General features: G+C 37.2%; 1 protein-coding gene across 2 annotated transcripts in view; it reads right to left on the bottom strand.

Moving 5' to 3' along the window:
* Positions 1-418: 418 nt before the first annotated feature.
* LOC150096909 (cysteine-rich secretory protein 2-like) overlaps positions 419-25067 on the bottom strand; it is a 38764-nt gene continuing 14115 nt past the window's right edge. For both annotated transcript variants that reach the window (XM_090408357.1, XM_090408356.1), the window contains exons 4-9: positions 23068-23161; positions 12259-12404; positions 9627-9730; positions 9435-9526; positions 7547-7696; positions 419-1240 (exon numbers count right to left, since the gene is read on the bottom strand). In XM_090408357.1, coding sequence (XP_090264483.1) covers positions 7554-7696; positions 9435-9526; positions 9627-9730; positions 12259-12404; positions 23068-23161 — 579 coding nt within the window. In that variant the 3' untranslated portion in view covers positions 419-1240; positions 7547-7553. The remainder of the gene's footprint in view (positions 1241-7546; positions 7697-9434; positions 9527-9626; positions 9731-12258; positions 12405-23067; positions 23162-25067) is intronic.

Raw genomic sequence — 25067 nt, 5'->3', positions numbered from 1 at the left:
TTTTAATGTGAGCGAATAAATCAAGTCTGCAAGTGCCATCCTGTTTTTGGAGATCTGTTGGAAAATAGCGGGGAAAAAATTGAGCTAAAAAGAAAGTGGACCTCGTTTGAGTTTATTATTATTATTATTATTACGTGACACCTCAAAGGAGTCCAAAGACTCATCAAGGGATACTTCCTAATTCTTGACGCCCAAATAATAACTTCATTCACTGGCATGAACTTTATATTTATAAAGGACATTTTTTTCTTCACTTGTACCAATGGTGCTGAAAACATTGCATACGCATTGATAATATCGCACGCAAGAACATTGAATGTGAATAAGTCAAGAAATAAATAAACCATTAACTTTCTCATAGGCTTTCGTTCATTATTTACATGTTATGAGACTAATATGTCATATACAAGGACACACGCCAAAGCCAAATGATTATTTATTGAATATTCTGTTTCACATTTTGAAATGTGGCAATAGTCATGATTTTGATCAAATATCTACACCATTACAAACAGGAAGTCATTTTTATTCATGTCGTTTGATTAGTAAGCAGCAAAACATTGTTGGTTTATGTTGTGTGTGTGTGTGTGTGTGTGTGTGTGTGTGTGTGTGTGTGTGTGTGTGTGTGTGTGTGTGTGTGTGTGTGTGTGTGTGTGTGTGTGTGTTCACTGTAAACGTATACAAATGATCCAAGTTTCTTCTTAGCTCTGGAGTATTCGGCTGTTACAAAATTTCACATGGTCACTTGACTATTGTTTTATGCTTTTTTTTTTTTTTTTACATTGAGATAAAGACCCCCTTTTGTTAGCAGCAAATAAAGAAATCTCAATTGCTCTACAGAGACTTTTACGGTGTGAGAAACAGAAAAGAATTCAAGTAGGATTCTTTTTTCTTTTTTCTTTTTTTTAAAATAACACAGAGAACGAAGTTTTTCTATCCGACTGTGCATGAGTATACAGTGGAGGCGAAGAAAACTGTTGACATTATGCTGGATACAAAAGAATTCCTTGACAGACTTGTAGAACCAGTCGCGGAGTTTAATTGGTGCTGACTGCAAAGGAGAGGTTTCCTGTGCTGGCTGTTCGACTTCTGCTAGAAAGAGGCCACGCATATTTACATCATCCCGTTATAAATTAGGTCGACTCGCAGCGGATGAATTGAAGGCGCTGTACAATTTGCACTGAGAAGCTGATAATAATACGAAGCAGTTGGATCCGCGAGGACTTCCAGGCTGACCTTCCTACAGTAAGAAAAATAAATAAATAAATAAAATACATTGTAACAGAAGGGAGGAACTGTAAACTGTTCAACTGAACTTGTGAGTTCTATCAAGCAAAAATTACAATTTAATGGGTTATTTCTTTCGAACCACGTTAGCTTTTCTCTGAATGTTTCTTATTTAAGATTAGGATGTCATTTTTGCCAGACAAAAAAAAGTCAAGAGTCTGCAGTGTTGCAATAAACTTTGATATTGATCTCGAATGAGGTGCTGATGACCTTCCAAATAAAGATGATGACTCATCTTTACAAGGAAAGCAAGAAGTCAAATTTATTTATTTATTTATTATTACTATTGGCATTTATATATTTTGTTCTGCTGCACAACATACTGATGTCAACTCTAAAATGCTCATCCACGAGCAGTTCTCTGTAGATGACGTCACATCTATCAAGTTTTTTTTTTTTTTTTTTTTGGAACTTTTGAATTCGCTTCTCTGTCAATAAGCAGAGCAGACATATGAGACCCAAATTGGTCTTCTCTTGAAAGTAATTGCAGAGGATTCGAATCCGGGTGTTTCTCACCGTAGGGCAAAGGTAGGGCGGATATAATTTAGTTATTATAATATCCATTGTGATATAATAATTATATTATTGAACTTCATTGTGAATTTCAAGATATGATAGCATTATAATATTTTGAAATTTCAACTTCGCATGTACACTTGGAAATCACCTCAAGATAACCAACATAATATTGTCAGAAATCAAATTGATTATATACTGATAAATAAAAGATTCCACAGTAGTATAAAGAGTGCAAAGACTTATCCTGGAGCAGATATCTCATCAGACCACAATCCCATAGTTGCAGAAGTACGTCTTAGATTAAAATCAGCTAAAAAATCACAAAAGAAGAAAAAGAAAATTGATGTAGAAAAACTGAAAGACCCGAACATAAATAAAAGTGCCAAGACACAGCTTAACCTGCGATTACAACAGATTAACATAGAAGAAAATAAAAGTGTGGAATCTCTTTGGAATAGCTTAAAGAATGCCATCGTAACAACAAGTATTGAAGAAGTAGGTTATGTGAATAATATAAAACAACAGGAATGGATGACAGATGAGATTCTTTCTCTTATTGATACAAGAAGAATGTATAAAAACAAAGACCTAGCCAGGTATACAGAAACACATAACATCATCAAGAAAAAAATAAAAGAAGCCAAGGAAAATCGGATGGAAAATTTATGTACTGAAATTGAACTGCTTCAGAAACAACATGATCATTTCAATCTGTATAAGAAAATCAACGAAATTTCCGGAAAACTGAGGAAAAAGCAAATAGTGTCTCTAAGAGACGAAAATGGAAAAATAGTTCTAGAAGAAGAGAATAAAGCACAGATTTGGATAAAATATGTAACAGAACTTTTCAATGATACTAGACAGAAGCCTATAAATATAAAAGATAACATTCAAGGACCAGCAATCATGAAATGCGAAATAGAGAATGCTATACAAACAAGTAAAACAGGAAAAGCCAGTGGACCAGATGGTGTGCAAACAGAATTTTTAAAATTAATCGAACCAGATAACATCAAACTTCTTGAAAAACTATTTAATAAAATATATGAAAGTGATGAATTTCCATCAGATTGGCTCAAATCTACATTTATCACTGTCCCAAAGAAACCCAAAGCGAATTCCTGTGGTGACTTTCGACTTATTAGTCTAATGAGCCAAACATTAAAAATATTTTTGAAAGTAATTCAGAATCGCATTTATAGAAAAAGTGAAGAAACTCTAAGTGAAACACAATTCGGCTTTCGGAATGGTTTTGGTACTAGAGAGGCCCTTTTCTGTACCCAAATATTGATACAAAAATGCATAGAAAAACAGAAATCTGTCTTTATGTGTTTCATAGATTTTGAAAAAGCATTCGACAAAGTCAGACACACCAACTTAATAGAAATCCTTCAACAAATAAGGCTAGACGAACAAGACATAAGACTAATAACAAATCTGTATTGGAATCAGTCAGCTACCGTTCAATTAGACAACATTACCACCAGTGATATTAACATCAAAAGAGGAGTGAGACAAGGATGTGTGCTCTCACCACTCGTGTTCAACATATATGCAGAGGTAATCTTTAAAAAAGCATTGGAAGAATGTCCAGAGGGAATCACAATAAATGGAAAGATTGTTAACAACCTACGATATGCAGATGACACCGTGCTAATTGCAGATAACATTATGGATCTCCAAAAACTCATTGACAGAGTATACATAGAAAGCCAAAGAATGGGAATAAATATAAACATCAACAACAAAATACATGATCATCAGCAAACATCCAGCCTCATCAATGAAACTGACACTCAATGGGAAAAATATTGATCAAGTGTCAAGATATAAATATCTTGGTTGCTGGCTTAATGAACGGTGGGATCCAGAAATAGATATAAAGACAAGGATTGAAGTTGCACGGCAGTCCTTCATGAAAATGAGAACACTATTCTGCAATAAAGACCTAAACATGGAAGTCAGATGCCGAATGCTGAAATGCTACGTGTGGTCTATTCTGCTCTATGGAGTTGAAACATGGACATTGAAGGTGACAACCATCAAGAAAATCGAAGCCTTTGAGATGTGGCTATACAGAAGAATGCTAAAGATATCATGGACAGGAAAAATTACCAATGAAGATGTCTTAAAATCCATTGGCAAAGCTAAACATCTTGTACAAATAATCAAGAAACGAAAAACACCATATCTTGGAAACATCATGAGAAACAACAAATACCAACTTCTACAAACTATTTTGGTAGGAAGAATTGATGGCAAAGGAACTAGAGGAAGAAAAGAATATCATGGTTTGACAACATCAAGACGTGGACAGGAAAGAGCAGTGCACAACTGCTCAGATTAACACAAGAGCGCAGTTTGTTCGCCAAGATGGTCGCTGACCTTCGATAGAAGATAGCACAATAAGAAGAAGAACTTCGCAAGTAGAGAGTTTCGGGACCAAGATTCATACCAAGATGCACCATGTGGGACCAATCACGTGATTTATGTTTCAAGGCAGCCACGAATGCTGGTATGGTGAAAATAGGAAAGTACTCTCTTTGTATGAAGCTTTGCTGTTTTTTATGATTTCTTTTTTTTTTTTTTTGCTATTTTTATTTATTTATTGTGTCTGACATAATTGACGACGCTAGAGAGTTAAAAACCAGGGACATGTAGTATGTGAGGGAAGGACTGCTGAACACGTTGTGTTGACAGCTTATGCTGCATTCGGGAGTTCGTATCTCATCAGTGTAAACAAAGCCCTTTGAAAAAATGTTTGAACTTTGCGAAGGCGAAGTGTCATCATTCTACTGTCGCCCCCCCCCACCAATGGATGCAATTTCATATATATTAATTATATATATTAATTATATATTAATAACTTCACACTTTATTGAAAAATTTTAATCTCAAACAGCGATATTTCTAAATGAGAAAGTTCTGCATGTTAACAAACTCGACGCAGTGAATTTCAGGATTCGGGCAATCGTCTTTATTGCCCTTCTAGGAGCGATTGCTTACTAATCGGGGTTGCACTGCAGCAAATAAACACCGATGAGCTGAAAGTAGTATAGCAGGTTGAAAACTAACGAAAAGGTTTTTCCGGCAAGAATATTTCATAAACTTGGACCGAACTTTATGAATCTTACTGAAGACGAAGCTTTCCTATTGAGTTCGAGTGACTGAACAGCTGAACGTTGAATCACATTGGCGAAATGGACGATGTACGGATCACAAAACAATCCACGGTTTCGGCAAATGAATGTAGCTGAAATGGAGGGATATCGAACCGAAATGCGACGGGATGAATTTGTGAATTGGACGTCCTACTATTTTTTTTTTTTTTATTTTTCGATCCGCCTTTTTCCTTAATGCAAAGTGATCATTTGAATTGGTCGTTAACAAATTTTCCCAATTCAAATGATCACTTTGCATTATTTTGATAGATGCATGGGGGGGAGGGAAGGATAAAAAGTTCTGATAGAAACCTCAATTCCTTCATGGTGATTATAACAACTTTTCCGCACACCCTCGTAAGAGAAAACTGACATCGTAGCTATGACACCATCACCACAGACCCACATGCTACTGTCGAATCAAAACCCACGCGACTGTCATTGAAAATACAATGTTTGTGTGTCGCATTTGGGAGTGATAAAACAACGTCTCGGTCGATGGCGCCATTCGATAAGAAACAACTTCTTGTTTACGATTGTTAGCCCTGATATCATCCTCCTTCCCCCCAGAAAAAACATTTAAAAGTACCATGGAGTGAGGAAGAGAAGGAAAGCTACAAGCAAGTTTACTGTCCAGTATTATATTACAAGCTTGCCCTTCTGTTGCCCCCCCCCCCTCCCTCTCATTGTGTCTTCTCCAAAAAAACACGCTCAATAAATGCAACGAATTTTGGTTGCGTGAGGGAGATTAGCGGGGGAACTTCCACCAAATATAAAGTGACACGGCGAGTCCCCGGTCAGACAAAGGGGTACGTGACTCCGCTTCTAATCGGGACAGCTGAAGCGTGACCGTTTCTGCGCATTGTCTTCTCACACCGCTAAAACGTTACAACGGAAGACGCGGAGACACAGCGCGAGCTATTTTTAGAACGAAAAAACGGTGAATCGGAGTTTGCATGTCTGAGAGAAGTGTTTTCCTGTTTCGTTCACGTACGACCGGCCCGATAAGGAACCGGTCAGAGCGAGCTGTAATGACGTCTCTCTCGAGATCCCTGTGGCACGAACTGTATGAGCTCCTGACCCAAATCCTTTGTTCGGTTACGTTATCTCGTACCTATCGACAAGTTAATGACCTTCTTTTTCGTATTCGCCCCGAAATCTGTCCGAATACGATAGAAACAACGAACACTCTGATCGTCGAGGTAGCGACCCTTCAGGTGGATTTGTGGTGAGCACTTCGAGGGTATTAAACTCTTGTAGTGATTGCTCGTCTGTATTTACATGTCGCTTTTATTGTTGTTTTGAATGACAACTAAGACGTCCGTATAATATATTAACTGTGCGTGTTCTTATAGGCAGTTTCTTGCGGGATGCAAATCCTACCTGAGACTAGTTAACTTGTCTTCAGTTGAAATGTGCTCATAAAGTGATAGAAGGCTTCAATATGGCAAGGTGAAGCTGTTGAATGAAAACATATCAAAATCCAAGGTGAACGTGCGGGTCCTTGGCAAAGTTCTTGTCTTTTAAGGCCACTCCACTGTCGAAGGTGATCAATCTCGAAACTTAAGTTTCAAATGTTTGGCTAAGAAAACTTAATAGATTTGTAATATCCTTTCATTCAACAACCTTTACGAAGGTTCTTAACGTCAACAATGGGATTCAAACTTTGATCTTTAAGCCGAAGGACATCGTCGCTACCAACCAGGCAGCGGAGACCATCAGTTAAATTTGTAAGGAAAAAAAAAAAAAAACATAAATAAGAGAGAGAGAAAGTGAGATAAGGACAGTTTTTATTAACACGTCCTAATCTCTCCTTTTTTTAAAAAAAAAGAAAAAAAAAGGGAAAAATGCATAATATAGTAGGGGTTTTGTTTAAGTAAAAAAACTGCCATATTTTTCAGTCTGATATTTTGGGGTGGACTATCCCTCCCCCCCAGGGCCGGCGGAAGCGGGCATTCAGAGCATGTGGCGCATGCGGGCGTCGCTATGAAGGGGGCGCCGCCGCCGGGGCACACACACGCCCGGATCGTTACAGGGGCGGTTAGATAGAAATTGCATGCGGGCGGCAAAGACCCTAGCGCCGCCACTGTCCCCCCCCCCCCCATTCATTTTTCTCCTTTGGTCTACTACTGCGTCTTCTGCAAGTGCAGCATCTACCAAACCGGCTGCAGCAGAAGTATCTATCTTACTGTCTAAATGGGACCAACAAAAGCTTTGAGGACCTTTACAGATATTCTCAGAGTCGGAGGGATTCATTGAATGCCACCTAATCTTAGAATAATACCCTTTTTCTTTTCTTTTTTTTTTCTCCTCGAATTCATTAGCCAAACTGCTGAAGTTCAATGGTGTAACTTTGAGATTCACCAGTTTGGCTAATCAATTTGCAGGAAACAAAAAAGTACAGTATACTTGTAAGGAGCAAACAACCGACCAGGACTACTCGCTATTTGTTGTCTTGTTAGGAAATTAGTTTCGTTTTAGGTCTGCTAAGAATGGCAGCTTTAGAATATTAAGTCGTGTGATGCAACACCCATTTCTTGTTTAGTTATTAAGTTATTTCATTAACTTAATCTACTCACCTTTTTGCTATCGTATCTTGTCGTTACAATCGCAAGTTGCCCGGCAGGCAGGTTGACGCCCCTCTTTGGCTTCGCTGCAAAGCCATGAGTTCCAAGTAGCGTTGAGTTCCACGCAGTTCACCCACAAATCAGCGTACTGACAACCGTTTGCTAAACCAAATAGAAATGTTGGGTCAGTGATTTCATTCCTTATGAAAAACGAGTCAATATTTCATTATAAGCAAAATAGTGGGGGGGGGGGGAATCGCACTGTTTTTATTTCCATCACATTATTTTAAATTCCCGTTTGAGCTTCAAAACAATTTCAACTTCCCTGTGAAGAGTAAATTTTGGATAAAGACACAGTCGTGTATTGGTAATAACATCGCGAAGTAGAATAATAAATGCGATTTTATATAATTCAAATTGCAAACGAAATTTATAGATTTCGTTTGAAATTGCGACCACGATTGTCACAAAACTCGGGAAGAATGCGGTTCTTGGTTCACTGGACCACAGTGCGATGGTACTGTTGGCGAGTACTTCTCATTTCGAAAAGCTATTCCAGAGAAGAAGCGATGTGGGTGAATAAGCGAAAGAAAATGCTTTTGTTATTCGGATGATCAGCAAAGAGGAGATTCAGTCCAAACCAATCCAATCCATTGAGTTGTACTGCCAAAAAAGAAAATTCACTGCACAGCGTTGTTCGCAACCAAACTGCCTGCAGAAAAGTTTCTGAAGAATACCAAAACAACTCACGAATGTTCACAAATCTCTACGAATAGAAGTCTCTCTCTCTCTCTCTCTCATGCATTTCATTCGTGACGAAAGACTGCAGAACTGCATACTATTAAAGAGGATGAAACTTGGGTGGAGCACGCTGTCGTTTCCTGATGCAAGATGACAGCGATTTCCTCTTTGCTGTGATCGATTGATGCCTCGCCATCACGAGAGACAAACGTGAGCAAAAGCGATAGATGCCAACTTCGATTTACGTGACGTCCAGCAGAGCGATTTCGACCTATTTTTCGAAGCATCCTCGGATGTGCATTCTTCGGGTCTTGCTCATCGTTTCCGCTTCTATATAATCAAAAACGGAGTACAAATTTATATCAATTTTATATCATGATTTACATGCTACTTGTTGTCTATTTTTAAACCAACTGGAAATGATTGTGAAGATTTTGGAAGAAAATGTGCCAAAGAGCATGTGCATTTTGCAGTGAAACGTTTAAATGACATTCACTGTGCACGTCCTACTGAGAGTGTAGAACACTCTCAGTAGAATAAATTTCACTTATTAGCAGAAAACATTTTATTAGCAGAAAACTAGCTTTTCACTTATTAGCTATAAAGATGACGCCAAGAGGCTACTCTCGCCTCCAATTTAGTTTTGGTTTGTTCTACTGAGAGTGTCGTTAAAGAAATGTTGGCATGAAAGTGAATCCATTACAATTCGATGACGTTAACATGCAATGCTATGCAACGAGACGAAAACTTTCCGATGGATGGATATTTGTCGCTTACAGCAATATTGAGTCACCGTGCTAGTAAAGTGATAATATTTAATACAGCGAAACTTTACTAAAATATTTGCAACCTCCACCTCAACTCTGCTCTGGATTGGATAATTTGAGCACTTAGTCAAACGAATTATCTGAAAAGAATTTTAGATAATTTGTTTCTTAACTGCTCATCTAGAGCCTTCGCAGTTCAGTCGGTATAGACGAAGCCCTTTGGTCTCTTTCGACTCTCTTTCTAAAGGTGAGTTAACAGGTCTCATACGGAGGTGGAGGGCTTTTTCACCTGGAAACTAAAGTAAGATATGCACTTCGCGTGAAAGCTGTGCGTAATATTAAACACACAGAACCAAAATGGATTTATAATTCTAATTATTTATACTACTTACTGCACAGTTTCTGGTACTTGCATTGTCCAGGGCATCTGTCGCACGGCTTCCCTGAAGTGTAGGGGTGGTTGAACCTCTGGGGGTTGTTACCTCTAAGAACGAAATCAATTACATTCTGTTAGTCGCCTACAGTTCGACTGAGAAGTTGTGCATAAAATGGATATTTTCATGACTAAAAGCGTTTCTACTCACATTGGGCAGTAATTGCATACGTAGTTGTAGAACGGTTTCTTGACTCCTTCTTTATCGCAGTAGTGGAAACCACACCCGATCTTATGGCTGCTGTGCCACACCATCTATATTCAAGAGAGAACGTGTACTTTACGATCAGGAACGCACATGCAAAATATCATTGCAAGCGTGACCGCCATGGGCATTAATATATGGTGAATGGAAGGGATCTTACTTAAACACACGAGAAAATAAGTGCAAGTTACGTTCACTATGCTCGTAATATTAATCATATTAGATTAGAATTCTAATTCTAATTAGGTTAAGACAGTGGGACCAGCGTTTCATAAGAAATCAGAGATTCTAGAAAAAAAATCAGTTTGAACACATTTAGCAAGTAATTATTTTAACGAAACCAGTAGCGTATAAACCTTGTAAACAGAGAGAAAATTTTACTCTCGGATTGACTCGATACACTGCGAAGGTGATGCTATATATCGATATCAGATAATCTCACTTAATCGACACTCGTGTAAACGATAACTTTCTTACATGTCATATAAACTCTCAAGGGAGTGTAAACCACAGTCGTAGTGGGCGACTCCATGCTGTATCAATTACTATATCCGTATCAATTACTGTTTAGGAAAAAAATCATTACTGCATTTGCAAGTACAAAGTTATCTTGCACTTCTATAAAATTTTATTTATAAATATAAACAAAACACGAACGTTATTTCTTGTATGTTATAATAGAGTTCTCCAATAAACCTGAAAAAAAAAAAGGCCTTGTTGTTAACTGAGTTGTGGTCGCATTACATAACCTTCTATCTGGTCTTTCAAAGTTTATCGTTACGTGGTTGCTGCAATGACGGAAATGGTTGAAGTTTTTGACTCCCAAGGTTGCTTGGCCAACTCGTTTCGACGATAAAAACAATAATGATTGGTTTCCTCTTGATAACATTCATTCGCTTTGTTTCCTTGAGACTTGATTTCTGACGACTCGAATAGAAACACTGCCCCGCATTAAAACATCGTTATTCGTGGGATTTTAAACACAGTTGCGAAAATTCTTCTGGTCACTCATTTAATGAAGGATGGTGAATCTGTTGAAGTGAAAAGTCCCTCGCCCTCTCCTCTAAAAACTTAACGATCCCAGTTGAACTTATCCAGGATATAAATAAACTTAATTCTCTCTCTCAGACGTCAGACTCGATCATAAAGGAGTGGAGGGAGGATACTTACGTTTGAGGATGTTTCGGTGACTGGCCATGCGTGGAATTGAGTTAACTACTCTCTCCAAGAGTTGCTTAATCTATCTCCGTTACTGTAACATCCACGTATAATCCTGACAGTAATAACCATGGCGACTACTTACGAGGTCATTGACGGTACCTCCGACACACAAGATTGCCATCACTTTGAGCTGTTTGATGTTAGCATGAATAGGGTGTCGGAAACAGACTCATCTAATCAGAATAAAAGGCACACATTTTCCCTCGTGTGTGTGTGTGTGTGTTTCATATTTATTCCCTCTTGTGTACTTTCATATTTATTCCCTCTTGTATTCGTGGTCATCGAGAGATGACCACGAATCTACTTTCGATGTTTGCTATCCATCTACTTTCTTCTTGGTCTTCTCGGCAGTATTTTTCCATCTACTTTTCCGTTTTGGAGAATTTAAGGATATCTTTCAGTAGCCAGTGGGTATTTTGTACACGATAATACCACTGTAACTGTTTTATTTTTTATTTTTTCATTTCTTCAATCATTGAAATATGATAATTTAATGTTTTATGATCTCCTCATTGGTTTTCATTTCAGTCCATACTGTTTCAACTTCCTCACTCCAAGTCTTTACACCAAACAGAACTGTAGTGAGTACCATTAAGCTATATATTTGATTTTACGATACTGGCCATAGCAGACAACCCTACATTCATGCTGTGTTTAATATTTTCTTCGTGATTGAACTTGTCCCTGATTAACGTGCCTAAGAATGTTTTAACTTGTTTAACTTATTTCCACCCACTCCGTTCTTCTCCATTTCTGCCAAATTTATCTGCATAACATACCTAGCTGCTTTCGTGCAAGTTTTGTATCAATACTTTTAAGTTTTCTTTATTATCTCGTAAATATATCACTTGTGTATTTTGTATGATATAACTTTCGTCTATATACAGATATTCCTGCTTTTTCTGAGATGGATACTTTTAACATTTTCTTCAGACAGGTTAACAAATATGATGAGAGAGGACGCTCTGCATGATTCTCTCTCAACTGATATTTCACGGGTCTCGACTACTCCAAAGCTAATTGTTGCAGTGGTATTTTTGTAGTACTCAGTAGTAAAATACTGAACTTTCTCTCCTTTTTTTTTAATATTTAAAAAATACATTATTTCTGCTTATGAGTTCGATTAAAACACAAATAAGCGAGTAACATATAATGATATGTTACTCGTTTATTTGTTAGCGAGTAACATATAATGATCCCACTGAAGTGTGATATCTCATCATTTTTTTTCATGTTATAAATGCAAAGGTTTGATCATTAAATAAAATCGAATATTTGTACGAGTATGTCGGTCTTCTTAACTGAAACTCAAAGCTGTATTCTGGTGGAAAGGCTCGATGGCTTTTAGCTCACTTACCTGAGTATAATGTCCCACGACGTTCGGGTCGTTATCAGGCTCTCCGTACTTGAAGTCGGTGTGTTCGAGGAACCACGCTTTCGCCACAAACTGCCACGGAACTTGAACGTTCGAGATGAAGATGTTCTGTCCACAGGAACCGTAATCTTGAGGAGAAAACAAAACGAAAAGTACAACAGGATACGCTAAGGAAATCATTTCTCTGGGCGCATCTTAAGTAATTAAAAGATTCACGCGACGTACTTCGATCTCGTCGAATTTTCTCTGAACACAACATATTATTATTATTATTATTATTATCTGAGACCTTCAGGGAGTCAATGACTCATTGAGAGAGGTTATATATCACACCCAAACCAGCTGCCATACTTTCCTTTAAATTCATTCACACTAGATGCACTCACTACCCCTAAAGGCAGACTGTTCCACTCATTCACTCACTGCTCTATGATAAACAAATCCACTTCTTAATCCTTGACTGCGAACAAACTTAACGTTCATGGATTACCCCACGTTCTTTCTTCACCCTTCATATATCACCAGACGATATCCTATAACACCTATTCAAAAGTTTATAGACCTTTATCATATTACCCCCTCTTTCTCCTGTTAACCAGACTCTGTAATCCGCATATTGTCAGTCTGTCTTCAGAATTTAAATCCCATAATCCGGATATAATCTTTGTAATTCTTCTTTCCACAACTTCTTTATCCCCTTGGAGCCCGGGAGACCAAATCTGCGCACAATAATCCAGATGGTCTTATCAAGGACTTAAGAGGCAAAAGGACTTCCTTATCCTTAGATGTCAAGGTTCGCTTCAACATTGCAATTATCCTCTGAATTGTATTTGCAACTTTTGCTATGTGACCTTTGAACTTCAAATTCCTATCAACCATTACGCCAAGATTCTTAGCCTCATCAGTTTCTTTTAACATTACCCCGCTAATATAATATGCAGGGTGGAAATCTCATCAAGCCAAAGTGCATAACTTTACACTTACTCGCATTAAACTAACAGTCATTTTCGTTGCCCAAATTTCCAGCCTATTCAAATCATTTTGTAAGCCTATCTTTGTATCATTGGCAAGCAATTGCACATCTCCTGTTAGACTCTTCCTAATGTCATTAATGTATAGATTGAAAACAATAGCTCAAGGACTGAATCCTGAGGTACACCACTGATCACCTAAATCTCCCTGATTCACACCCACCGTTTACCTCTTTTTGATATTTGTCTTTCAACCATCCACTTATCCAAGTCAAGAGAGTATATTTTCAGTTGAACTTGTTTCATATTCACATTTATCCCTATTTCGAATGATGTTTCTTAAAATAGTTCAAATCGGCAATGGAATTCTGAGTGCAGTGTATTCGCACTTAGTGATACTTTTTTTTTTTTTTTTGTGAATATGGACTCTACAGGATACCGAGAAAGCGTGATGTTCATACATGCAAACTGAGTCTCATCCAGCAGTTGGTTTCCTGACTGTGGCGTATTCCTGCCATGAAGGACTTACATTTATGCCTCGCTCCACATATGTTCCATCAGATGGAAATCTGTTGGACAAGTCCAATGAATTATGATAAAGCCACCCTCATGCCACTAAAACAAATCATCAACAATCTTAAACTTGTGATGTGGCGCATAATTCTACTAGAAATAACTATCACCACACGGGAAAAAACTGAGTGTGGAACCTGGTCAGCAACACCATTATTTAGTGTCCCACCACTGGACTTCAAGGTGTGTGTGCGCCAAGAAAACAGTCATCACATCACTCATTACTAGCACATGCCTGCAATATTGCCTCTTGTAACGAAGCGCCATTGATTTTTTATATTGTGGCCAAATACTGATCCTACCCTCACCTGGAGCGGACTTCCTTGAGCCAATGGACCATTCTCCACTCCTCCAGTGCTTGTGTTCCTGTGCCTTTTTTTTTTTTTTGGCCTTGTGTTTAGCAACAGGAGTAACACCCGAACACTTCCTTTTCCTAATCTGTGACAGTGCCAGAGGAAGGAGAAAGAGTGCAATTTCGTATTTCATCGAAATACACCTTTATGTTTTCATTTTATAGAAAAAAGTGAGGTTTATTAGGATGAAATTAATAATATTACTCAGTGTATATCAATCATCGTCATCAATTTCTTGATATTTACCCTCAAGTGGGTGCGCAGGCTACAATGACAGCACTACATGATTAAGTTTATATTATTAGTCAGTGTATATTTTATATTATATATTATTATATTATATATTTATATTATATATTTTATATTATTACTCAGTGTATAGTTTTGCGGTACTACGTAAAACAAGTCTGTAGAAGGTGAAGGGATTGAATTTCGACAACAGACTTTAGAAAGAAAGAAAACTTAGTAGAAAAAAAAATATGTAGCAAAGAGCATTAATAAATTTCAAACATTATGGCTTAAAAGTATGATGTTGCTTTAAAAAGTATAAAAGTAAAAAAGTATAATATAGGAATCTCATCAGTTTTCAGCAGCAAACAAGAAACTGAGGAAGCTAGGGATCTTGGCGTAATGGTGGATTATACCGAAGCGATGTTGAAGCGAACTAAAAGTAAAATTCGTGTAAAAATAAGTTAAGACATATTAGAGAAACTGATGTGAATATAAATACCACGCGCCAGTTGGTGCATCGGTACAGAGCTGAACAATTTTTAGATAAATATTTAAATTTATTTAGATACGAGATTAGATATTAGATATTAGATAAATTTTTAGATATTCGATAGATTAGATAATTTTTGATACATTTTGATAATTGTTTGATAAATATTTCAGGAATAATAAAAAATGTTTAAATATCGTCATCCATTCATCAGCTCATCAGATGCCGTATGGTCACTCCATTCCTTGGTAATGTTCCACACCAGTCCTTGCTAGATCCTATCGTATGACTTTCTGGTGACGTCAACTGTCTGAAGATCGGTCATTCCGGACACACCATTCATCCATCTCATTGAAGGTCTATCCCCTCCTCTTTTTTTTCAGGAGCTTTAGCGTCTGTCACTGGCTTAAGAAGTCCTCCTTCCATCCTTTCAGTGTGTCCAAAAATATTGTCAGACAGCTTAAAAATCATCATAAAGATTCATCACAAAATATTATCACAGAAAAATATTGTTTCAAATGGAATTTTGCTCTTTGTTAATCGTTCATTTCATAATACAAAAATACAAAATTTATTAAACTGGACACACACACACACACACAGAGAGAGAGAGAGAGAGAGAGAGAGAGAGAGAGAGAGAGAGAGAGAGAGAGAGAGAGAGAGAGAGAGAGAGCTTTAATTTTTCTAGGTTACTATCTAAAAAATGAAATCGCGTTAAGAATTCCTCGTATCTCCATCTTAATGTTTTTCTCAAGTTCGGAAATTGATGAATCAAGTCCTCATCGAAACTGTTCATTGGGGGCAAAATGATCTACATCCTCCATTGTCAAGCCGAACTCTCTTTTTACCAACTATATTATTATTATTATCATCATCATCATCATCATCACTGGGAACTCATCACTAGGCAAGCCACTCTGGCTGATTTTCTGGCCACCAGTGGGTATTCAGAAAATCACCTTAAAAGCACCGCCCGCATTTTGATTCATATGCAAAAGGATTAATATAATGCAATTGCATATAATGCAACTCTTCTCAATAATACAATATATTACAATTGCAGTGGAGTATAACAGAACTGAAAATAAAGTTGGCCTCATTCAATAACATCTTTTATTGCGAAAATTTACCTGCACACTGAACACGTAGGGAAGATTGAAGCAACCCTCTTCAGAGCGAAGGAGATTTATGAAATTCTGCTTCAAACGATCGAACTAAAACGTTATATTTGCAAGCGTCATTTGTGTTGGTTTATCGCAGAGCTCAAGCGAGCGAGCAACAACATTGTAATTAGGACTCCAACGATTTATTAATATTATTAACTCGGCATTCTTTTTTACGGGAGTAAATAAGGGAATTTTGACTTTTATTTATCTCTCGAAACTGCATTAATAAAATTCTCTTTCTGCGCATTTACTTCAGGGTCGCAGCTAACCGAGTTCCAAAGCTCATGGCGAGTTTCCCAGTCTCGCCCTTGACATCACCTAACACACCAACGGCTTTCTTCTCGCGTCGATTATTTCAAATAAACAGAGTCCATCGTGCGTGAAAAGCTCACTATTCGTTGGACCAATCTTTAGCAATGACGCGCAAACCAACAGACAACAAACCGGTGTCCCTCCCCAAAGTGCCCTTTCCCCCCATTGTGAAAGAAGAAAATCTGACAGGGATGATCAACAATAATCGCGTCATTTGTCCATGTTCAAGAGCATGACTGCTGAAAACCCACGTTAGACGCACATAAACACAGGAGATGAATGAATAATAGCTTGTTTATAAACATCATTTACGGTAAATAAAGGCGGCCAAGTACATCAGTCATTTGCTTGGTCAATTCTAAAGGAAGCGAGTAAATTATCATCAACTTGGAATTTTACCCTGAAAGTTTCCTTTCGTTTTAAGGATTTATACATCTTTCACAATGTTCGGATACGTAACTGGAAGAGTGGAGGCATCCTGGAATAATAACTGAAAAAAACGTACACCCCAAATTATAATTAACTACCCTAAAAATAATTGATTTTGTTGTGTGTCGAAGTGTGATTCTATTTGTGATACAAGATCGCTTTTTTCAATCCATCCTTCGATCTATTTATAACGGCATAGCTCCAGTTGGATCAATTTCACTAAAATGCATTATGTGCAATAATTATTAAAGTTTTCTAAACTATTTAAGTTTTGATTGCTAAGTGTTAAAAACTGGAGCCTTCATAGGAAACTGGATAACATATCCATAGTAGTTGAACAGCACTGAATGTTCCTCGCGTTCCACACGGGAGTCGAACTCGCGTTCCACACGGGAGTCAAACTCGCGTTCCACACGGGAACCCACAAAGAATCTTTCGTTAAAAGGGAACAACGTTTGCTATTGAAAATGCAAAATATATTAAACCAAAAACGTCGACACGTTTAATAAAAATAGCAAGTGATGCCATTTTCTTCAATAAAGCGATGACCAGTTGATCCAAAGTTTTGCGGCAACGGCAACAGGTGATAAATTATCTTCTGCTTAATTGATAGGCAAGATTTGCCCATTCGTTTTTGATGCTCTTTTATTTTATTTTAAGTGAATCTCAACAACGGAATGCTGTAACCTCCTCTGTATTAATTTGGTTAAGGAAAACCCTGCTCTCTAAACCAAACCCGAAACCTTTATAAGACGTCTCACACCGAGCGGTGAAATTCATCTACCAACTTAAAGACATTCTCCGACACCATTCAGACCTTGTTAGTTGTAGAGTGAATACGTTATCCATTTGGTCAACAATGCCAATCAGTGATTCAAAGCTATTTTAACTTCTCTTCTTCCCCCAAATTTTTTATTTGATTTGTATAATTTTCAATTAATATCATCTTAAATAAATAACGAAAGAGCCTAAAGACTTCATTTGATACAAAACCTATTGAAAGAAATTATAATAATCTCCGTTATTGTTAAAGTAGCAAAACAACGTTTGCCCTCCATACTTAAAAATTTTAATTTGGCGTCTACGATCACCCATCTGCTTCGAAAATGCACTCATTGTACGCGTTCTACTTTGAGTGTCAGAAAGCTTTGCACTACTTATGGCACTCGTTACTTTCTGAAGTTTATAAATGAAATTCAAGTGCGTAGTATTTTTATTTTAAAAAATCAGTGGCTGTTACTGCTGAACTTTAAATAAAGAGCGGATTTTTTAATTTTTTTTTTTAAAACAGTTGCAGCTGTGCTTACAGTTTATAATTTAGTGCGTCTCCATTTGTTGAATGATGACAGATCGCGAAATCGAAACAGGCCACCCCACCCCTTAATGTATTCCGCTTTCATTTTTTATCACTATACATTTTAAAGACCCCCCCCTCCCCCAAAACTAATGAGGAACCAGAACAAATAACGTAATTTACGAAGCAGCACGCTCGATAAATATTTCATTCTCTTCTCGTTTCATATCATTCTAAGAGCGGATTGATTTGGATGAGAATCCATGTAATCGGCACATAAATCATTGTTAAATTCGCATTTCCTTCAAATTTCTATTAAAAAAAAAAATTCTAAAAGAATACATATTTTGGAATTTTCTATAATAGCAATCAGGGAAAAAAAAATCCATCTTGTCATTTAAAAAAAAATCTCCTGTTATGAGAGAGGAGGGATATCATGTGGTTGGCTGCAGAAACAATTTTTATAGAAATGAGCGGCGAAAAAAAATCCTGACAAATGCGATGATGACAGATGGCACTCGTCGGCGAAAATCATCTGATACAATAAAATAACGGATATCAACGCAGACAGCCGTCTCAGTTAATACCAATAACATCTCTCATCTCCTCATGATTAACAATTTTCATGTTTAAAAGAATGGCAAAAAAAAAAAAATTATAGAAATGCATGGAAATCTTAAGACATATAAACATTATTTTGGAATTTTCAGTTGTAGTATAAATAAAGTTAGCTATATATCTGTACACTAGATGGCAGCACATTTAAGCCTGGAGAATGGCAAATGAAATGTACTGTAAATTGAAAGGGAGATGGTAAATCCCGTTAATGAATTCGCCGGTAAAATAGCCTTTCGGCTTATTATCTTTGAAATGTACTGTAGTTTCTAAATTAATTGTAAGACCGAATTTCCTTCAATCTTACTGAGAAATCTGCGGTACAGGAAAACACCTGGAAGAAGCTGCTGCCCTAGTGATAAACATTGCGGAAGAAGTTTTACTTTTATCACGTCATCCAGGAATAAGTGATGACATTGAGATAAGATAAAACAGGAAGAAGCAGAAAAGAAACTTCCTCTTGCGAAGGTGAAATGACAAGAAATTAGCAACCTAGAATTTCAGAAATTTCTGCTGATACTTCATGCATTGTTATTGCGATGTATACTTAAAGTCCAATATGCCCTAAAATTTAATAGAACATTTATTTCGATGTTATGAAACTCTTTTCTAAGCAAACGCATAGTTTATTTTTCTACGAACTTATGTGAAATTTCTGCAGCATAAAAGTGTGGAGCAAGCTGTTTGACTTCACACAGTAGTAGTCCCTTAATGAATTCTACAATCTCAGTTTTCAAAACAAGTTGACAAGAGTCAGTGCAATGACAGTGCGCTCCATAAATCGTTATTGTTGTTGTTTTATTACCATTTTATTTATTATTAAGCAAGAAAACAAAGTTGACAACATCTGGCAAGCAACTTCCAACTCCAATCTATATATCTGAACACTGGATTCCATACTTTAAAAACCTTCTATATCAGAAAATAAAAAGAGAAAAAAAACTTCAAGTTTTTGGACTAAGGATTCACAGGCATTTATGAAACAGGATGAAAACACCCGAGTTTATAAAATTGCAAGAGAGTCGACCTAAGCAGTCTACCAATATAGTGCATTAACTCTCCCCATCCTTAAGAGCAAGATTTAAAATTACTTCTGGAAACTATATCATGGAGATCTCAAATCTAGAGGAAATATCCAGTCAGCAAATATACATTTCAAGGTCATCGTAATGTAGACTCTTTGTAGACGTGGACAGACAACATTTCCACAAATAGCGACTTCACCATCATACACACAAACACAAGAAGTGTAGAGAAACACTGGCTAACATTGTTCACCTACACCTTGACAAACATAGAGGTACTAATCCTGACAGAAGTTGTGATAAATAACCCAGAAGCTTATGCATTCAACATTAATTACTACAGTCCTACACCTTATGTAGACCAAACAAAAGGAGGCAGCATTATGGCATTAATCGCAGCGTGACGGAAAAAACAAAAACTTGTTACGAACATGCGGAAAGACTAATGATATACCCGATTTACCGGGAGAAAAATCCCTCCACCTCCGTATGAGACCGGTTAATCGACCTTTAGTTGAAAAAGGTTCTTCACATCACTGACGGGATGTGTATCGAACCCAGGTCTTTCCGCCCAAAGGGCGTCGTCTATACTGACTGAGCTACGGAAGCTCTCGGCTCATCCTAATAGGATGACATTAACATAAATACCCTTGACTATACTTTTTCTAACACATACCTTGATATACTAAGTCAGTACAACATAAACCCTACCACAAACTCTCCATACTTTAAAATTCACTAACACAATCATGTATTGACTATATAAACATACAGCTCCCATCCATACATATACCTCAACATTAACCCGCCAAAATCGCCGATCATTACTTTGTCTCAGCTACGTTTCATTACGTAACCCCCCCCCCTTCCAACACAGCAAAACTCGATCATATTAAAGAGCATTATCGATCGAAAACCTTATAAAAAAAATACAGACTGTAATTGCCTATTCAAAATAAATGACCCTGTAACTTTATACGAGAACTTCCAACTAATATTCACAGAAATATACAAAAAAGCAACAAAGTCTACACAAAAGAGGCGACAAACTGACAATAACCCATGGATAAATGGCGACATTCCACATAGTATTACGGTAAAAAAAAAAAAATCTATGTAAAAAACTAAAAAAGTCACCCAGTAACACTCAACTACAAAGATTATACAAAAACACAAGAAATCAACTAACAACAAAAATTCGTAGCGCAAAAACGATCAGGATACGAACCAAGAGGAACTAACAGACATTCACCTACTCCTTCACAAACAATATCACACAATGCAAAAAATCTACCAACGATCAACAAAAAATTATCAATACAAAGACAACAGCAAACCTGACAGCTGAAACCAATGACCACTCCAGGAATAGACAAAATAAGACTCACAGATATTATAACATGCTTTGAACAAATAAGTCCTAAATGCTACTCATTCACTCCACTTTCATTTGGTTTATTCTCCTGACTCGAGGAATGCAGTGTGATGCTGCTTCACAAAATACCACTTGATTATCTCTCATGCATCGCATAAAACCCTTCTCTTGCAGTTTCTCATGAAATAACTCTACTCCAAGCTGTCTCATAAGTCTGCTTTCTTTTTTTTTTTTTAATTTCATGGTGACTTGAAAGTGCTATTTGAATCTCTGGAAAAAATAGACGGAATGTTACCTCCTGATAATTTATGAAATGAATTTAATTTATCTTTTACAGCGTGCTGACTTTTTCTGGAGGTTGTAGCGAATGAGATGCGCAGTAATCGTTGCACTGGACGGAAAATTGTAATTTACTGACCTGCGACATTTAATAAAATGAATCCACGTGTGTTTCATCGACGCATCTGTTTAGCGAAGCTCCACAAACTTGTTACTCGTAAACTTCCATCCTAGTGTCATTTACCCCTTTCCTCGCCCCCAACAGTTCAATTACGGGGGACAAGGCTGCTCCGCATATGTGCATCACTCGCGCTTTCTCTCTCTCTCTCTCTCTCTCTCTTTTCTTTTCTTTCTTTTTCCCGCAAGTCTTCACTCGATACAGAAAAGGTTTCTGCGTTCGTTGACAATTCACCTTGGGCCCGTACGGGGAAGTCAGTGATGGCCACATGGGTTTAATCTGGGAAGCAAACGAACGTGATACCGAAGGTCAGAATCGAAAGATGATTCGCGTGAGGGATCTTAACGCAAACAGATGCGAGATTGGGAGACGAGAAAAGTTTGTGATCTCTTCCCTGCAAACGGTTTTTTTTTTTTTTTTTTACAAAAAAGGCGAGAAGGAAGAACGATGCATTCTACCAAGGAGGAGGAGGAGGCTACAGAGCCCGAGATGTGGGGGAAAAAAAAAAAAAAAAAAACCTTTATTTTTTTATTTTTTATTTTTGAAATCCAAAGATGTGGTTCCTAAACTTTTTTTTTTTTTCAGCTTAAAACGTTCGAAAAGCATGAAACCCTGTTATCGCGATATTGAAACTGGCTGCACCTCATGAAAGTACATAACGATGATTAACAGATTTTTTTCTTTATTATTATTATTATTACTTTTCCTCTGCTATTCAATACACATTGCAATCGTTTCGACTTTTCAGAACTACCAGATAAAGACGATTCTGCATGACGTCCAAAATGACACCACGCCACCTTCGTATTTCATGTGCGAGAAATCCAACTGAATATACATCTCGCATTCCACTTTTGCACTTTTACTTGCTCCAGTTACTTGCGGCTTTAAAAACATGTTGGGATCCACCAAAGCTTTACTGTTACGCTAAGATGAAGTTATAAAAGGGAAGAAAAAAAAAATTCCGCTTAAAACATGCAAAAGTACTAAGGAAGTGGCTAATTTTATTCAAGGCCAACTGCAGCAACTTCTTAAAGAATTACATAATTTCCTTAGTCAGCAGGTCTGTAAAACACAACGGAACACGAAGGCCCTTTTCTATGTACGAGATGAGTAGTTCCTTCCTCCTCTCCTTCGCCCCCCCCCTCCCCCTCCAGCGAGCGAAGGGAACACCCTGATCATCCCGAATGAAGTACAGGATATGTCTCTCTAAATTTTTACTGCTAACGAGATCTTGAAGCGCTGGAAAGCAATTAGTAAAGAGCGTTCATCTTTACGTGATTACCAAAATTTTCCGAGTAATCTTTTAATTTTTTCTGAATTTTCCCAAAGGATATTAGCTGAAATTATTTCACATTAAAAAAAATCATGAAACAGAATTTTCTACTTTTTTTTTTATTTTTAGAAATGCTGTTCCTGTGTCGTTAGAACACAAGAACAGCATTTATAACACATCAGATTTATCACACATGCCGAATTAACAGTTACTGCTGTACTTACCATCCACCCACCTCCCCACAGGGGAGTCGTGAACGAGCAGTTCGCAAGCTTCAGCCCATCTTTGAGCATCTTCTGCTGCTTCTTGATTCCAGCTCTGAAACGAATGAAAAACGTAATGACAGCAATGCCTTATAAACACCGTCTCTCTCTCTCTCTCTCTCTCTCACACACACACACACACACACACACACACACACACACACACACACACACACACACACACACACACACACACACACACACACACAACGTGCAATTTTCTGCCATGCAACCCGAGCTAAATAAAAGTAATTCAAAACATCACAATTAGCAAATGAATGATGCCCTTTCTGATAGGTTTGTACATAAAAATTCTTCAAAGCTTGTTCGTATTTGATATTATGATTTCATTGGCAGCAAACTTCTAATTAGATCTCATTTTTAAAATTTATTTATGCAATATAAATAATTTTTTACTATTGAGTTATTTGTTTTTAACAAGCCCAAAATTCGACAGGAAATATGCAGCAGGCAAATGACGTTGGTTGATGAGTTACATGCCACAATGGACGTATATATTCAGACCAGCCAGAAAATTATCAATTTTCTTTAATCAAAAAAATCAAATACTTATATAGAACATAGGAGATACAGATTTTTCAAATACAAGTATATCCCGGTTAAAGTCATTCGCCACGTTAGGTTCCAGACCACTGTGGTATAGTGAATTTCGTCTTATAGAGAATCAATGATTTTTTTTTTCCTCGTTTATAATAGTTTAAAACTTCCTGAACAGTCATATATGTTTGCAAATAACGTAAACGTAATTAGGTACGTCAGATACGCAAACGAAAAATTTACAGTAATATTCCCTAACGAAATTCTGAGTATTTTGAATAGCTTAGATTGAGGAAACATGCCATCTAGTTTGGTCACCAATATACACCATTAAAAGTTTTTACATTTCGTCAATACGATTGTCAAGTTTACAGCTAACTGTAGCATTAACTAGAGTAGAACTTTTCATTTTATCTTTGTTTTTAACAACTATAACAACAGGAGCGGGAGGTTTGTTTACAACGAAAACTGCGCACCGCTTGATTCACGGGAGCGACGTGTCACTATAAACCGTCGTAACGAGCGAATGCAGCGCCGTATAAATGGACAGGGTCATACGACACTTTTATGAGCAGATCATCGTAAAGCGAACGGTCGTAAGACGGGGTATTACTGTACATAACCTAAATGTTCCGTTTAATTTCCCCAGCGGAGCAGGCAGCAGATTTCTTATAGCCATAACAAACTTCTGGAAATCGCCGATTTTCAACTTTAGCCATTAACGATAGTTACCGACGATTTTGAGCACATCGCGACGAGAGCGCAGTAAACAAATACCTTCAGTGCGTGCATTTAAACAACTCCTATTGTCATTTAAAAGAGTGCGAGTTCCACAGCCAATTTAGTTTCGAAGTTAAGGTTACGAATTTCCACGGAAAAAAAAAAAAAAAAAAAAAAACTTACTTGTCAACGCCAGCGATTGACTAATTGAGGAACTGGCTAAAACGAGGCATACAAAAAAAAAAAAAAAAAAAAAAAAAAAAACTTCTCTAGAATCAGATCTCTAACTTTTTTTTTCCCTGAATCTTTAGACTTATGGAAAATCAGAAACGCAGGCAGAAGCCTGTACAAGCGTCTACGATTTTATTGGAGTACATAAAATCTTTGATATATTATTATTATTATTATTATTTATTAATTATCACATGACATCTCCAAGGATTCATCACGGGAGGGGCCCTCCACTGCACACAACCCACCTTCCTCACTACTTAATCCTCCATCTACACAAAACGGGATATATTAACAACCACCTGTCCCGAGAGGAAAACCTTCTACTTAAGTATGAGAGTGGCTGACTCACCTTCCATTGAGAAAGCCCATTTAAAGATTTATCTGATCACAGCGAGAACTGAACTTAAGTCTTTTCTAATTGAAGAGCGCAATATTCTATCATTCTTCCT

This window comes from Typopeltis vanoorti, chromosome 18 (assembly GCF_054136105.1).
Source record: "Typopeltis vanoorti isolate ZY-2024b chromosome 18, IOZ_Tvanoo_1.0, whole genome shotgun sequence".
Taxonomy (NCBI): Eukaryota; Metazoa; Arthropoda; class Arachnida; order Uropygi; family Thelyphonidae; genus Typopeltis; species Typopeltis vanoorti.
This window is presented reverse-complemented; position numbering and strand designations above follow the sequence as displayed.